At 43.0% G+C, this 16,667-nt stretch overlaps 1 protein-coding gene across 10 annotated transcripts in view; it reads right to left on the bottom strand.

The window, feature by feature from the left end:
- Positions 1 to 16,667, bottom strand: part of PRKAR2A (protein kinase cAMP-dependent type II regulatory subunit alpha) — a 95,101-nt gene that overhangs the window by 14,675 nt on the left and 63,759 nt on the right. For 7 of the 10 annotated variants that reach the window (XR_010125595.1, XR_010125594.1, XM_054481738.1 and 4 more), the window contains 3 exons: positions 10,637 to 10,790; positions 3,973 to 4,074; positions 3,729 to 3,803 (listed from right to left, as the gene is read on the bottom strand). Coding sequence is in view for 8 of the 10 variants with exons in the window: in XM_054481738.1 (XP_054337713.1) it covers positions 3,729 to 3,803; positions 3,973 to 4,074; positions 10,637 to 10,790 (331 nt within the window). In the remaining 2 variants the exon portion in view is untranslated. Of the gene's footprint in view, positions 1 to 3,548; positions 3,644 to 3,728; positions 3,804 to 3,972; positions 4,075 to 10,636; positions 10,791 to 16,667 lie in introns of all 10 variants that reach the window. The other 3 variants (XM_063661165.1, XM_063661163.1, XM_063661162.1) reach the window with 1 other exon arrangement.

Raw genomic sequence — 16,667 nt, 5'->3', positions numbered from 1 at the left:
CGGATCACAGACCTAAGGTAAGAGCTAAAATTCTGACTGTCTAGAGCTGTACTGCTCAATACATTAGCCACTAGTCAAATGTGGCTGAGCACTTGAAATGTTGCTAGTATAAACTTAGATGTGCTATAGATGCAAAACATACATTAGATTTTGAAGACAGTATTAAAAATGTAAAATATCTCATTAATAAAATTTTATATCACTTAGATGTTGAAAAAATATTTTAGATATACTGAGTTAAATGAAATATATTAAGTTCACCATTTCAAATATCTACTGAAAGGTTTTATTTATTTATTTATTTTGAGACCAAGTCTTGCTCTGTCCCCCAGGCTAGAATGTAGTGGCATGATCTTGGCTCACTGCAACTTCTGCCTCCCAAGTTCAAACGATTCTCGTGCTTCAACCTCCCAAGTAGCTGGGATTACAGTTGTGCACCAGCAAACCCAGCTAATTTTTTTTATTACTTTTTAGTGGAGACGAGGTTTCGCCATGTTGGCCAGGCTGGTCTCGAACTCCTGGCCTCAAGTTATCTGCCTCAAGCTATTCAGCCTCCCAGAGTGCTGGGATTACAGGCGTGAGCCACCCTGCCCGACCAAAAATTTTTAAAATTACATATGTGGCTCACATATTATTTCTGTTGAACAGTGCTGGTCTTAGAAGTAAACTTAGGAGAAAATATTATTGATTTTGCAAAGATTTCCTAAAATACAGCAGCAAAAGTACAAAACTACAAAGAAGAAAAGATGATAAACTGGACTTGTCAAAATTAAAACCATTTTCTCTTCAAAAGATACCATTAAGAAAATGAAGGCCAGGTGCGGAGGTGCACACCTATAATCCCAGCACTTAGAAGGCCAAGGCGGGCAGATAGCTTGAGCTCAGGAGTTCGAGACCAGGCTGGGCAATATAGCAAGACCCTGACTGTAATTTTTTTTAAAAGGCTATAAATACTATTTATTGGTGAGAATGCAGAGAAACTGGAATTTTCATACATGGCTGGTAGGAATACAAGACAGTACAGCCATTTTAAGAAACAGTTTGTTTGTTATGAAGTTAAAATATAATTTAGCAATTGCACTCTTAAGTATTTACTAAAGAGGCCAGCCTGCCCAACATGGTGAAATCCCATTTCTACTAAAAAAAACACACACATGCACAAAATTAGCTGGGCATAGTGACACGTGCCTCTGGTCCCAGCTACTTGGGAGGCTGAGGCACGAGAATCGCTTGAACCTGGGAGGCAGAGGTTGCAGTGAGCTGAGATTATGCCACTGTACTCTAGCTTGGGCGACAGGGCAAGACTGTGTCTCATTAAAAAGAAAAAGTAATGGGAGGCTGAGGCAAGAGAATCGCTTGAACCTGGGAGGTGGAGGTTATGGTGAGCTGAGATTGCGTCATTGCACTCCAGCCTGGGCAACAAAAGCAAAACTCCGTCTCAAAAAGAAAAAAAAATTACATTTGTACAATGAAATATTATTCAGCAATAAAAAGGAACGATCTACTGATAATACAACACGGATAAATCTCAAAAATATTATGCTAAGAGAAAGAAGCCAGACACAGAGACTATACATTACATGATTTCATTTATACTAAATTGTAGAAAGGAATTTCTACAGTGATAGAAAACATCAATGGTTTCCAAGAATGTGAGTGTGGGGGAGGGTACTGACTGCAAATACAAAACAAGGAACTGTATGGGTGATAGAAATACCACTTGGGGATGGTTACAAAACTCTTCCAATTTGTACACTTAAACTTAGTAATTTTATTGTATGTAAAATACACTGTAACAAAGCTGACCAAAACAAATGAAACAACATAAAATGTAGTTTCTGATTCAGCAGGTCTGGTGGGGGGCTCAAGAACTTGCATTCCTAACAATTCTAACATCCTCAGATGATGCTGATTGCTGCTGGTCCTGGGACCTCACTTTGAGAAACCTTGGTCCAGTGAGAGACATTGACAAAAGGGACCTATAATAAGCCCCTTTTAATATCATCTTAATTAATGTCCATTCTGTACCACTACTCTATCTTGAAGATAGAGTACTATCTTCAAGAGCACAGACCATGAAGAAAACACTATGACTTCTCACATCTCCTGACATATTTCCTGAAAACCCAGTATGAGACAGGCCTAGAACCTTCAGGATGACTTGAAGGTCCTTTGAATGTTACTTAAAGCACCTTAGGTTCAGAAGCAAATGTGGCCAGTTAACATCTCCCATTTCTGAATCTCAGCACTACATTCTTACCATACCAGGATACCTGCTCTGAAACACAGCTCACACCACTGGCCTTTGCTAATATTGTTTTCTTGCTCTGACGGACCTTTCCCGGACCCCAAACATTGAAATTGCACTAGTTTTTTAAGCCCATCTCAAATGGCATTTCCTCAATGAAACCATATGTATTACTTCCATTTCTATGTTCTCACTGTCGTTCATACTCTCCTTCATTATGGTGCTTATCATATCTGGTCCTACCTATCTTAATAAATGTTTATAGAATATACCAATTTCTAATTAAAATAATTATTAATAGTAATGGTTCCTAGAAAACAAATACATTTAGAGACGTGACTCAGAGTAGACATCATATTTTTGTTAGTCCTTTATCTCTTCCAAGGGAGCTTTTTTCTCCACTTTTATGGTAAGTCTGATTAGTCCCTGTGTTCTAGTGGGGCCAATTCCACCCACAGGACCCACACCTGACCAATCTGAGCCTTTCCTCCTCGTAGTCTCAGTACTGGGTTCTAGGATAAGCATATCACCCAACCAAGACCAACCATGTATCTTCTCAGTGCTCTTGAGCCAGAACCATAGGCAGATAAGCTTATACCTGGAAAAGACCAATACTACTTATGTTTAATTAAAAATACAAACACAGTGGACAAAGAAAATTACCAGACAGTACTCATTACAATGATCTAGACCACTGTTTAGTAATCTTTACTGTATCCCAAAATAACATGAGAAAAATGCACAAAGGAAATACCAGACATCTTATAAATTTGGTTAATCACTGAATACTGTGAACTCTGATTTGTGTTAGATTAGCCAAAAGGATGCCTTTGTGTCAAATATAGAAAGTTAGAGGGCAGAACTCTTTAACCTTCCCCAGGTTCTAATAGCAATGAATGAAACTTACTTAAGGTCAAAAGAAAATGACATCCAGAGAACAAACACTAGAAGCCAAGGAAAGGTGAAAGGAAGCAAGAGATCTGCATGTGTCAGTAAGATGGACGTCAATAAGCTTCAGAGGACTACATAATAGTCCTCTGAAGTATGATCTATTACCTGGTAATAAGAGCTCCCAACAGTGGGAGAACATAGAAGTTTTTTTTTTGTTTTGTTTTGTTTTGAAATGGAGTCTTGCTCTGTTGCCCAGGCTGGAGGCAGTGGCGCAATCTCGACTCACTGCAACCTCTGCCTCCCGGGTTCCAGCGATTCTCCTGCCTCAGCCTCCCAAGTAGCTGGGATTACAGGCGTGGGCCACCACACCCAGCTAATTTTTGTATTTTTAGTAGAGATGGAGTTTTACCATGTTGGCCAGGCTGGTCTTGAACTCCTGGCCTCAAGTGATCCACCTGCCTCAGCCTCCCGAAGTGTTGGGATTACAGGAGTGAGCCACTGCATCTGGCAAGAAGTTTTTGAGATAAATGATGTACTAGTTCTTCAGGGGTGACTTCCAGGAAAGGAGCTGCGTAAAGCCCTCACTCACCTGAGTGATTATGCGTTCTCCATCCTTATAGATCTTCTCTCCTATTACATCCACAATCTTCATTCGTTCTGACACCTGAAACAACAAATTCACAAATAAAAGGAAAAGACCTTAATTGAAAGTCACAATAGCTATGCAGCACAGAAATGGGATTAGAATAGTATGATTTGAAAACCTAACAACAGAATAGTTTTAAAAGCTTTTCCTGATCCCCATGAACAGATTCTTATTCAAGCCACTTTACCTCTAGTGATTTAAGGAGGGGCACAGACTCAATAAATGATTCAAACATCTTCCTCTTCTTTGCATTATTTTTCACTATGATTCTTCTAAAAGTCACCCGGTCCTACAAGAAAGAATATGAAAATTCTAGTAAATGCCTATACACAGGAACATCTATGGTTTAATTAACTGGCCGAAGCAAATATTAGAGGAATATGTAAGTTACTGTGTTAATTAAGTGTTTAATGATACTTCAATCTTGAGTCATCACTGGAAGAAAAGGACCTGTACCTGAGCCAGCCAGATGCCCACATGCTGTTGCTTGCTATCTAGCACTCAATAGGTGCCACCTATGGGTCATAAATGGAACACAAAACAGAAAATACCTAAACATTTGTGAGCTCACTGTCACTGTTCAATGTCAAAAAAGGCACCTCTAGTGAGCCGAGATCGTGTCACTGCACTCCAGCCTGGGTGACAGAGTGAGACCCTCATTTCAAAAAAACAAAAAACAAAAAAACAAAAGGAGACACCTCACCAAAAGAGAGAATAAAACAATCATTTAATCCTTAGAATCCAGGATTTAAAAAAACTTTAAAAATCCAAAACAATTAGATTGTTCTTGCCCTAAAAAAGTTTACAATCTTAATGGGGAGATAATATAAAATATCAAAATATGAAGGTTGGCTGAATGCAGTGGCTCACTGCCTGTACTCCTAGCATTTTGGGAGGCTAAGGTGGGCAAATTGCTTGAGCCCAGGAGTATGAAACCAGCCTAGGCAACATGGTGAAACACCCTCTCTACGAAAAAATACACAAAAAAAGTTAGCTGGGCATGGTGGCACATGTCTGTACTTGGGTGGCTGAGGTGAAAGGCTCACCAGAGCCTGAGAGGTCAAAGCTGCTGTGAGTTGTGATTGCACAACTGCATTCCAGCCTGGGCAGCAGAGTGACACTATGTCCCAAAAACAACAATATCAACAACAACAACAACAACAAAATACATAGGAATAAGAAGTCTACATTTCAAGGACAGGTGCAGTGGCTCACACCTGTAATCTCAGCATTCTGGGAGGCTGAGTTAGACGGATCACTTGAGCTCAGGAGTTCAAGACCAGGCTGTGCAACATGGTGAAACCCCATCTCTAAAAAAATACAAAAATTAGCTGGGCATGGTGGCGTTTGCCTAGTTCCAGCTAGTTGGGAGGCTGAGGCTGGAGAATCACTTGAGCTCAGGAGGCTAAGGTTGCAGTGAGCTGAGATTACGCCACTGCACTCCAGCCTGGGTGACATAAGTTGAAACCGTGTCTCAAAAAAAATAAAAAATAAAAATAAAAAGTCTACAGTTCAAGACAGCATATGAGCATATGAAATGTGCTTGGTGAAACTACAGAAGACAAGTGCTACATAAATTTCAAGGTAAGAAGGGGAGATCACAGTAGGCAGGAGTGATCAAAGATTATTTTGCAGCAAAAATGTCTGGGACCTGAAAGGTAGGATTTAAGTTAATGGAGAGACATGGGAGGAATACGCAAGATGGAAGGCAGGCATATGAAAGATACCTTGACTCTAGCAAGTCATGGATTCCTTCTGTTTTATCTTGGGATAGGGTCCCCCAATGTTGTCCAGGCTGGCTTTGAACTCCTGGGGTCAAGTGATCTCCCCACCTCAGCCTCCCAAGTAGCTGGGACTACAGGTACACAACACTGTGCCTGGCTTAGTAAGTAATGGATTCTGATCAGAAGACAGTTAACCAAAGCCAGGCACTTCTCAGATATGTGTACACATGTGCAGGGAGATACATGTGAGAATGTTAATTGCTTAGTCTTAGATTCCTAAATGGGCAAGCAGTTATTTGTATCTAAGTTAACTACCTTTCTTCCACCTCAGGCTGTCAGGACTATATATACTATATATATATACATTTTGTTAGAAAGTATAATAATGGGCTGGGCGCAGTGGCTCAGGCCTGTAATCCCAGAACTTTGGGAGGCCGAGGCGGACAGATCGCTTGAGGTCAGGAGTTCAAGACCAGCCTGGCCAATATGGTGAAACCCCATCTCTACTAAAAATACAAAAATTAGCCAGGCATGATGGTGGGCGCCTGTAATCCCAGCTTCTCGGGACGCTGAGACAGGAGAATCACTTGAACCTGGGAGGCAGAGGTTGCAGTGAGCCGAGATCATGCCACTGCACTCCAGCCTGGGTAACAGAGCGAGACCCTGCCTCGAAAAAAAATAAAAAGAAAACGATATTTTAGTCTGTGTGTGGTGGCTCATGCCTGTAATCCCTGCACTTTGGGAGGCCAAGGCAGGAGGATCGCTTGAGGCTAGGAATTTAAGATCAGCCTGGGCAACACAATGAGACCTCAACTCTATTTAAAACACAAAAACAGGCTGGGCGCAGTGGCTCACCCCTATAATCCCAGCACTTTGGGAGGCTGAGGCAGGCGGATCACAAGGTCAGGAGATCGAGACCATCCTGGCTAACATGATGAAACCCCATCTCTACTAAAAATACAAAAAATTAGCTGGGCGTGGCGGCACACACCTGCAGTCCCAGCTACTAGGGAGGCTGAGACAGGAGAATCGCTTGAACCTGGGAGGTGGAGGTTGCAGTGAGCCAAGATCACGCCACTGCACTCTAGCCTGGGAGACAGAGCGAGACTCTATCTCAAAAAAAGCAAACAAAAAAACCCCACAAAAACAGAAAACTCCAATATTTTATTTATTTATTAAAAAAAAAAAAAAAACCATACAGGCTGGGAACAGTGGCTCACAACTATATTCCCAGCACTTTGGGAGGCTGAGGTGGGTGGATTGTTTGAGCCCAGAAGTTTGAGAGCAGCCTAGGCAACATGGCAAAACCCATCTGTACAAAAAATACAAAAATTAGCCAGGCATGGTGGCGTGCACTTGTGGTCCCAGTTACTGGGGAGGCAGAGGTGGGAGGATCGCTTGAGCCCTGGGAGGTGAGTTGCAGTGAGGTGTGAGGGCACCACTGCACTCCAGCCTGACCAACAGAGTGAGACTGTCTCAAAAGATAGATGGGGACACACACACACTCACACTCACACACAGTGTTAGCCAGGATGGTCTCAATATCCTGACCTCATGATTTGCCCGCCTTGGCCTCCCAAAATGCTGGTATTACTGCACCCGACCACAACAAATGTCTCTTACAGCGACTTTTTTTTTTTTTTTTTTTTTGAGATGGAGTTTCGTTCTTGTTACCCACGTTGGAGTGCAATGGCGCAATCTTGCCTTACCGCAACCTCCGTCTCCCAGGTTCAAGTGATTCTCCTGCCTTGGCTTCTGGAGTAGCTAGGATTACAGGCATGCATCACCATGCCCGGCTAATTTTGTATTTTGTAGTAGAGATGGGGTTTCTCCATGTTTGTCAGGCTGGTCTCCAACTCCTGACCTCAGGTGATCTGCCCGCCTTGGCCTCCGAAGTGCTGGGATTACAGGCATGAGCCACTACGCCCGGCAAGCGACTTTTTTTTTTGAGACAGAGTCTCACTCTGTCACTCAGCAGGCTGGAGTGTAGTGGCATGATCACAGCTCACTGCAGCCTTGACCTCTTGGGCCCAGGTGATCCTCCCAACTCAGCGTCCCAAGTAGCTGGGACTACAGGCATGTGCCGCCACATCAGCTAATTTCTTATTTTTCATAGAGACAGGGTTTCACCATGTTGCCCATGCTGGTCTTGAATGCCTAGGCTCATGTGATTTGCCCACCATGACCTCCCAAAGTACTGGGATTACAGCATGAGTCACCACACCCAGCTGGTTCTACCCCTTTTTATGCATGCTTTAACACTTCCCAAAACTCTCTTTTCATGTGGTGCAAGGCCAGTTCCCATGGCTGTGGGGAATATAAAAAAAGCACCAGACATCAACATAGCCTTTGATGAGCATCCAATCGAGTGGTGAAGAGGAAATTCCCAAAGGCAGCAAATGGTCAGAGGCAAGCAAACAGCCCTGAAGTTCAAAAGAGAAAAGGAGTGCTACTCTCTCCTGTGACTGCAGGAATTTCCCAGGAAACCTTCTGTTGACTTTCAATAAAGCAAGAGAAAGCAGAAGAGACTAAGTATAGGGGCCATGATGGCAGCTGCCCACTATAAAAGCAGGAATGTAGGATCCAACTTGAAAAACTCAGTGACGACACCAGATCCTCCCTACTTCGACCTCAGAAGGCATTTCCAAGGCCTTGTGAGGCCCAAAGAAGAAGTCAGGCTGGAGAGGACCTTCTGTGAGTTACTTTCCTAGAGGTGGTACTGAAGCTTTGGAAGAGTCTGGGCTTGCAAAGCAAGTGAATGAACAGGAGAAAAGTAGACGCCAAAAGGACATCTTGATAGGTCAGTGACCTAAGAAAGCAAGGAGAAGAGGAAACGACTGCCAAAGGCAAGGAAATAGAAAGAACAGGAGTCTTGGGAAAGGAAGTCTCAGGAAAAGAAGGGTGGTGAGTAGCACCATGGCCATGGGGAGCTTGTGCCATCATCCTGTGAACACCCACCTTGTACCAGGCACTAAGGGAGTCGCTTCTCTTATGCCCATGTATTTAATCCTCATACCCCAGCCACAAAGCAGGTGGTTTTACAGCTCAGCATACAGTTTTCAATTTTCACTGAGACTTGGTCTTAGAGATTATCCAAGAATGGGTTATTTGGCTGGGTGCGGTGGCTCTTGCCTGTAATCCCAGCACTTTGGGAGGCCGAGGTGGGCAGATCACCCGAGGTCAGGAGTTCGAGACCAGCCTGGCCAACATGGTGAAACTCCATTTCTACTAAAAATACAAAAATTGGCTGGGTGTGGTGGCACATGTGCACACATCTGTAATCCCAGCTACTCAGGAGGCTGAAGGAGGACAATCACTTGAACCCAGGAGGCGGAGGTTGCAGTGAGCCAAGATCATCTCAAAAAAGAAAAAAAGAATGTGTTATTTGGCTGGGCACAGTGGCTCATGCCTGTAATTCCAGCACTTTGGGAGGCCAAGGCAGGAGGACTGCTTGAGCCCAGAAGTTCAAGACCAGCCTGAGCAACATAGTGAGACTCTGTCTCTACAAAAAAAAAAAAAAAAAGTCAGGCATTGTGGTACACACCTGTAGTCCCAGTTACTTGGGAGGCTGAGGTGGGAGGATTGCTTGACCTCAGGAGGTCAAGGCTGCAGTTAGCTCCTGCTCACACCAAAAAGAATGTTATTTAATTTCTAAGTGTCTGGAGATCTGTTATTGATTTTTAGTTTCTTTCTTTCAATTGTAGTTAGAGAACACATTCTGATTTCAATTTTTTTTAAATTTTCATTATTTCTTAAAATTTTAAATAGAGATGTGGTCTCACTATGCTGCCCAGGCAGGTCTCAAATTCCTGGACTCAATCCTCCCACCTCAACCTCCCCAAGTGCTGGGATAACAGGCTTGAAATCAACCTGATTTCAAATCTTTTACATTTTTTAAGTTTTATTTTATATTCCAGGATATGGTCTATTTGGGTGAATGTTCCATGGGCTTGAAAAAAATGTTCATTCTGTTGTTGCTGTGTGCAGTGTTCTATAAATTTCAGATAGCTTTTGTTAATTAATGGTGTTAAGTTCTTCCATATCCTAGCTGACACTAGCTGATTTTCTGTTAGTTGTTCGTTCTTTTGTTTTGTTTTGTTTTTGTTTTTGAGATGAAGTTTTGCTTTTGTTGACTATACCTGTTGGAAGATCTGGATTTCAGGCTTTCCAGCACCCCATCTGGGATATATGGGAACCTGGGAACTCACTGTCATGTCTTTCCTCAAGCCCCGATATCCCTAGATAGTCTGCCTTCTTCTTTCCACCTTTCAGGGTCTTCCTATGTTTGCTCTATTATGTCCATAGTTGTGTGTGTGTGTTTTTAAGTTTTTAAGTGAGAACACTAGCATGGAATAGGGCTATTCCATCTTGATCTGAACCAGTAGTTGGCACCAAGGCTTATTTTATTATTTGATTTTGTATTTTTTGAGATGGAGTCTTGCTCAGTCGCCCAGGCTAGAGTGCAGTGGCGTGATCTTGGCTCACTGCAACCTCCACCTCCTGGGACTACAGGCGCCCACCACCATGACTGGCTAATTTTCATATTTTTAGTAGAGACAGGGTTTTACCATGTTGCTCAGGCTGGTCTCGAACTCCTGACCTCAAGTGATCTTCCTGCCTTGGCCTCCCCAAGTGCTGGGATTACAGGTGTTGAGTCACCGTGCCTGGCCCCCCATTATTTATTATTCCCCTATACAAATGTATTCTTGAGTTTTTCAATCATTGAGTCCCCAAGTGTGTGACCTATCCTTAAGTCACTGTATCTCTTTCAGGAGCACTCTTAATTTAACATCAGGATGTCACAATAAAATGCTTTTTTTTTTTTTTTTTTGAGACGGAGTCTCACTGTGTCGCCCAGGCTGGAGTACAGTGGCGCGATCTCGGCTCACTGCAAGCTCCATCTCCCGGGTTCACGCCATTCTCCTGTCTCAGCCTCCCGACTAGCTGGGACTACACATGCCCACCACCACAACCGGATAATTTTTTTGCATTTTTTAGTAGAGACGGAGTTTCACCATGTTAGCCAGGATGGCTGTAAGATATAGTGTAAATCAACAGCCCAAGGACAGAGACACAGAAAGGGAATTAATACTGTGCCTTGCAAGGGGAACGATTTCTCTCACTCACCAGTCCCCAAAGGGAGCCTTCTGAGGTAGCAACAATGGTAGCAGCTCTTGGGGTGTTGTACATCAGAGCTAGTTCTCCAAAACTGCCACGGTTGTCATATTGACCAACAGAGCGGGTTTGATTATCTTTTGTTACTAAAATGTCATAAGTTCCCCTAAAAGAATGATAAAAAATAATTTCATTAGTTACTTCTAATAATAAATGTTTAGAATTGGCAGGTACATATAATAGAAAATGTTGTTTTAAGAGATTTCCAATGGAACTTTGCTAGTATATAAAAAAAAAACCATATTTTTGTATTTTGACTTTGTACTGTGTCCTATAACCTTGCTAAACTCACTTATTAATTCTAGTAGCCTTTTTGTGGCATTCTTGGAATTTTTTCTTTTTTTGAGACGGAGTCTAGCTCTGTCACCCAGGCTGGAGCGCAGCGGCGGGATCTCAGCTCACTGCAAGCTCCACCTCCTGGGCTCACGCCATTCTCCTGCCTCAGCCTCCCGAGTAGCTGGGACTACAGGTGCGCGCCACCATGCCTGGCTAATTTTTTTGTATTTTTAGTAGAGACAGGGTTTCACCATGTTAGCCAGGATGGTCTCAATCTCCTGACTTCATGATCCGCCTGCCTCAGCCTTCCAAAGTGCTGGGATTACAGGTGTGAGCCACCACACCCGGCCGGAATTTTCTACATAGAGGATCATGTCACCTGAAACAAAGTTTTAATACTTCCTTTCCAATCTATATGCCCCTTCCTTTTTCCCCCATCTTTAACTTAAAAAAAAAAAATATATATATATACACACATATATACATGCACATAAATATATATATACATATATATATATTTTTTGACATATTTTTTTTTGAGACAGGGTCTTGCTCTGTCACCCAGGCTGGAGTGCAGAGGCACAATCGTGGCTCACTGCAGCCTCCACCTCCTGGCCCCAAGCAATCCTCTCACCTCAGCCCCCTGAGTAGCTGTGACCACAGACGTGGGCCACCACACCTGGCTAATATTTTATTTTTGTAGAGATGGGGTCTCACTATGTTGCCCAAGCTGGTCTGGAACTCCTGGGCTCAAGCAATCCTCCTGTCTCAGCCTCCCAAAGTACTGGGATTAAAGGCATGAGCCACCATGCCCAGCCTAATTTTTTTTATTAATATATAATATTTTACATAATTTATGGGGTACATGTGAGTGTTTGTTCCATGCATAGAATGGGTAATGATTAAGTCAGGGTATCTGGGGTATCCATCACCTTGGATATATGTCATTTTTATGTGTCAGTATCATTTCATGTCCTCTCTTCTATTAATAGTTACTTTGAAATATGCTAAATATTGTCACCCAAGTATAGTCACCTTATCATGCTATAAAACATTAGAACTTGCCAGGTGCAGTGACTCACACCTGTAATCTCAGCACTTTAGGAAGCTACACTGGGAGGGTTGCTTGAGCCCAGGAGTTTGAGACAATCCTGGGCAACGTATGGAGACTTGTCTCCACAAAAAGGAAAAAAAAAAAGACATTAAAATTTATTTCTTCTATCTAACTGTGTGTTTGTACCCATTAGCCAACTTCTCTTCATCCACCCACCACCCTTCTTAGTTTCTGGTATATATCATTCTATTCTCTATGTCTATGATATCAGTGTTCTTTAGCACTCACATGTGAGCGAGAACATGTGGTATTTGTCTTCCTGTGCCTATCTTATTTACCTTAATATAGCGACCTCCATGTTGCTACAAATGACGTGACTTCCTTCTTTTTTATGGTCAAATGGTATTTTATTGTGTATCTATGCCACACTTTCTTTCTTCCTTTTTTCCTTGCCTCCCTCCCTCCCTCTTTTCCTTTCTTTGCCTTATTTCATTGACTATAACCTCCAGTACAATATTAAGTGGAAGTGGTGAAAGCAAACATCCTTGCCTTATTCTGAGTTGTAAGAAAAAAACAACTTTTCACCATTAAATATGATGTTAGCTGTAGGTTTTTAATAAATGCCTTTAATCTAGTTAGGGAAAGTTATTTTTGTTGCTAGTTTACTGAGCATTTTCATCACAAAAAGACGTTGAGTTTTGTCAAATGCTTTGCTGTAGGTATTGATATGAATGCATGGGTTTTCTTTCATAGTCTACTGAAAATTAGGATACGACTGATTAAAACAAAGAAAGCAGGTCGGGTGCGGTGGCTCAAGCCTGTAATCCCAGCGCTTTGGGAGGCCAAGGTGGGTGGATCACCTGAGGTCAGGAGTTCGAGACTAACCTGGCCAATCTGGTGAAACCCCGTCTTTATTAAAAATACAAAAATTAGCTGGGCGGGTGGCGGGTGCCTGTAATTCCAGCTACTCGGGAGGCTGAGGCAGGAGAATCACTTGAAACCTGGAGGCAGAGGTTGCAGTGAGCCGAGATCACGTCATTGCACTCCAGCCTGGGCGACAGAATGGGGCTCTGTCTCAAAACAAACAAACAAACAAAAGATACAATTATTTATCTATTGATTGGCAATAATTGCTAAAAAAAAAAAAAATCAGAACTGACAAGCAGAAATAGGCACTCTCAACATACCACTGAGGGAAACATAAACTTTTCAGTTTCTGCATATGCCTTAAGAAGACCCTGCATATGCCTTAAAAAGACCCTTTGATATAGCAATTCCATTTCTAGTCATTCCAAAAGAGATAATCAAAGATACTGCAAAAGATTTAATTACAGGGATTTCACCAGGTAATATCTATAATAGTAAAAACTATAAGTAATTTCATCTGCTAATAATAGGAGATGGGTCAAATACATGTTTCTATCTATATCATGGAGTCATTAAAAATAATGACAGAGGCCAGGCATGGTGGCTTACGCCTGTGTGTGTGTGTGTGTGTGTGTGTGTATATATATATAATAATAATGACAGAGTATGGCTGGGCACAGTGGCTCACCTGTAGTCCCAGCACTTTGGGAGACTGAGGCAGACAGATCACCTGAGGTCAAGAGTTTGAGACCAGCCTGGCCAACGTGGTAAAACCCTGTGTCTACTAAAAATACAGAAATTAGCTGGGCGTGGTGGCATGTGCCTGTAATCCCAGCTACTCAGGAAGCTGAGGCAGGAGAATCACTTGAAACTGGGAGGCAGAGGTTGCAGTGAGCCAAGATCACAACACTGCACTCCAGCCTGGGTGGCAGAGTGAGACTCTATCTCAAAATAATAATAACAGAATACTATATTCCATAACATGCTTAAAACAGATTTAAAAAATTAAATCACACAACAATGTATGATTTAATGTAAAAAAAAATTATGTAAAGATAACTCCATTAGTCGACTCCATTTTTGATGTTTGATTGTTGACAGCTTTCAAACCCTTCCTCTTCTGCCCCATATCTGGGCAAGCTGATAAGAAAGCCTGGGTGCTCCCTCCTTTGGTGCTGATGGGGAGTTCAATCAACACAAATGCCAGCCCCTGTGTATGAGTACCCTCACCTAATGCCACCTTCTAACCACCATAAATCCCAAGACAGTCATCTCGCCTGCTATCTGAAGTCATTTTTGGATCCATCTTGGAGCCTGCCCTGCTCTCTCTAAAAATGCTCAACATGTGAGTAATAAACCTTTTCATACCCTTTTAGTGTATATGTAGTGTCATCAGTCTTGACATCTTAACCAAATTTTGGGTGAGGTGTCTGATCTCAACAGTAAAGCATGGAAAAAATAATGGAACCATACACTGGTAATCAGATTATGCCTAAATTAATTTCTATCCTGTTTGTATTTTATTTTGAGTCGGAGTCTCGCCCTGTTGCCCAGGCTGGAGTGCAGTGGCATGATCTCGGCTCACTGTAAGCTCTGCCTCCCGGGTTCACACCATTCTCCTGCCTCAGCTTCCTGAGCAGCTGGGACTACAGGCACCCGCCACCACGCCTGGCTAATTTTTTGTATTTTTAGTAGAGACAGGGTTTCACTGTGTTAGCCAGGATGGTCTTGATCTCCTGATCTTGTGATCCACCCGCCTCAGCCTCCCAAAGTGCTGGGATTACAAGTGTGAGCCACCGCGCCCAGCCTTTTATTTTTTTATATTCTAAATTTCCTACAAAGAACTTCCATCTGCCTGACAAAATCACTAAATATCATGTATTAAAAGAAAAGCAGAGAATGTGCCACCAACCCTGCTCTCAGGGGAGCTTACCACTCAGTAGGGAAGCTGACCTGTCCTAGGCCTTTATAGACAAGGCAAAATAAGGTTATAAATAGGAAACATAGAATTCAGTGTTTTTAGTGTCTCCTCCAGACACTAGCATTTAACTTTGGGAGTGACACGAACTCATTTCAGGCAGCAGCACTGCAGAGAGCCTCTCTTGACCTTTCCCATTCAGGTCTTCCTCTATATAATGGGGCATATGTTTTTATCATTGTTACCACCACATTATGTAATAATTATCTATTGAAAGGTCTGTCTCTCCAACTTGACCATGAACTTTTTGAGGTCAGGAACTGTACCTTTTTACTTGAATGATAATCTTTCTTTTCTGTTTTGTAGAGACAGGGGTCTCACTATGTTGCCCAGGCTAGTCTCAGACTCCTGGTCTCGAGTAATCCATATCGGCCTCCCAAAGTGCTGGGATTACAGGTGTGAGCCACTGTGCTCAGCTCTTTCCTATTTGTTTATCACCACATTCTTTTTTCTTTTCTTTTTATTCTGAGACAGGGTCTCACTTTGTGCCCCAGGCTAGAGTGCAGTGTTATGATCACTGCCCACTGTAGACTCAACCTCTTGGGCTCAAGTGATCCTCCTACCCCAGCCTTCCAATTAGCTGGGACTATAGGCATGCGCCACCATGCCTGGCAAATTTTTTTAAAAATGCTTTTTTGTGTGTTTTTGTTTTGTTTTGTTTTTTTGAGATGGAGTCCCATTCTGTCGCCCAGGCTGGAGTGCAGTGGCATGATCTCCGCTCACTGCAACCTCTGCCTCCCGGGTTCAAGTTATTCTCCTGCCTCAGCCTTCCAGGTAGCTGGGACTACAGGCACATGCCACTATGCCCAGCTAATTTTTTAATTTTTAGTAGAGATGGGGTTTCACCATGTTAGCCAGGATGTTCTTGATATCCTGACCTTGTGATCTGCCCGCTTGAGCCTCCCAAAGTGCTGGGATTACAGGCGTGAGCCACCGTGCTCAGCCTGAATTTTTTTTTTTTTTTTTTGAGATGGAGTTTCATTATTGTTGCCCAGGCTGGAGTGCAATGGCATGATCTCGGCTCACTGCAACCTCCACCTCCCAGGTTGAAGCAATTCTCCCGCCTCAACCTCCTAAGTAGCTGGGATTACAGGCGCCCACCACCATGTCCAGCTAATTTTTTGTATTTTTAGTAGAGACGAGGTTTTGCCATGTTGGCCAGGCTGGTCTCAAACTCCTGACCTCAAGTGCTTCGCCCACTTGGGCCTTCTAAAGTGCTGGGATTACAGATGTGAGCCACCATGCCCGGCCTAAGAAAACGTTTTGTAGAAATGACGTTTCACTATCTTCCCCAGGCTGGTTTTGAACTCCTGGGCTCAGACAATCCTCCCACCTTGGCCTCCCAAAGTGCTGGGATTGCAGGTGCGAACCACTGTGCCAGGCTCTTATTCACCACCGTCACTGTACAAAGAATAACCCCTTTCGTTTACATATGAAATAAATCATTCCTTCTGTACAAAGGCATTTCAGTCTTTAAGTTGTGGACATGTACAGGTGGATGCTTGTTTCCCAGACCATAAGTGCCCAATGGGACCTCTGTCTTGGTAGCGGAGTACACAGCAGGACGAAGGGGAAAGGTGGCTGCTGGAGGTGGTAATATAATTTTATTATAAATATAGACCTGGCATGGTGGCTCACACCTGTAATCTCAGCACTTTGGGAGGCCAAGGCGGGTGGATCACTTGAGTTCAGGAGTTCAAGACCAGCCTGGCCAACATGGTGAAACTCCATCTCCACTAAAATACAAAAATTAGCTGGGAGTGGTGGCGGGTGCCTGTAATCCCAGCTACTCAGGAGGTTATGGCAGG

The sequence above is a fragment of the Pongo pygmaeus genome, chromosome 2, assembly GCF_028885625.2.
Source record: "Pongo pygmaeus isolate AG05252 chromosome 2, NHGRI_mPonPyg2-v2.0_pri, whole genome shotgun sequence".
NCBI lineage: Eukaryota > Metazoa > Chordata > Mammalia > Primates > Hominidae > Pongo > Pongo pygmaeus.
The sequence above is the reverse complement of the archived record's forward strand: the minus strand, read 5'-3'. Positions and strand labels throughout refer to the sequence as shown.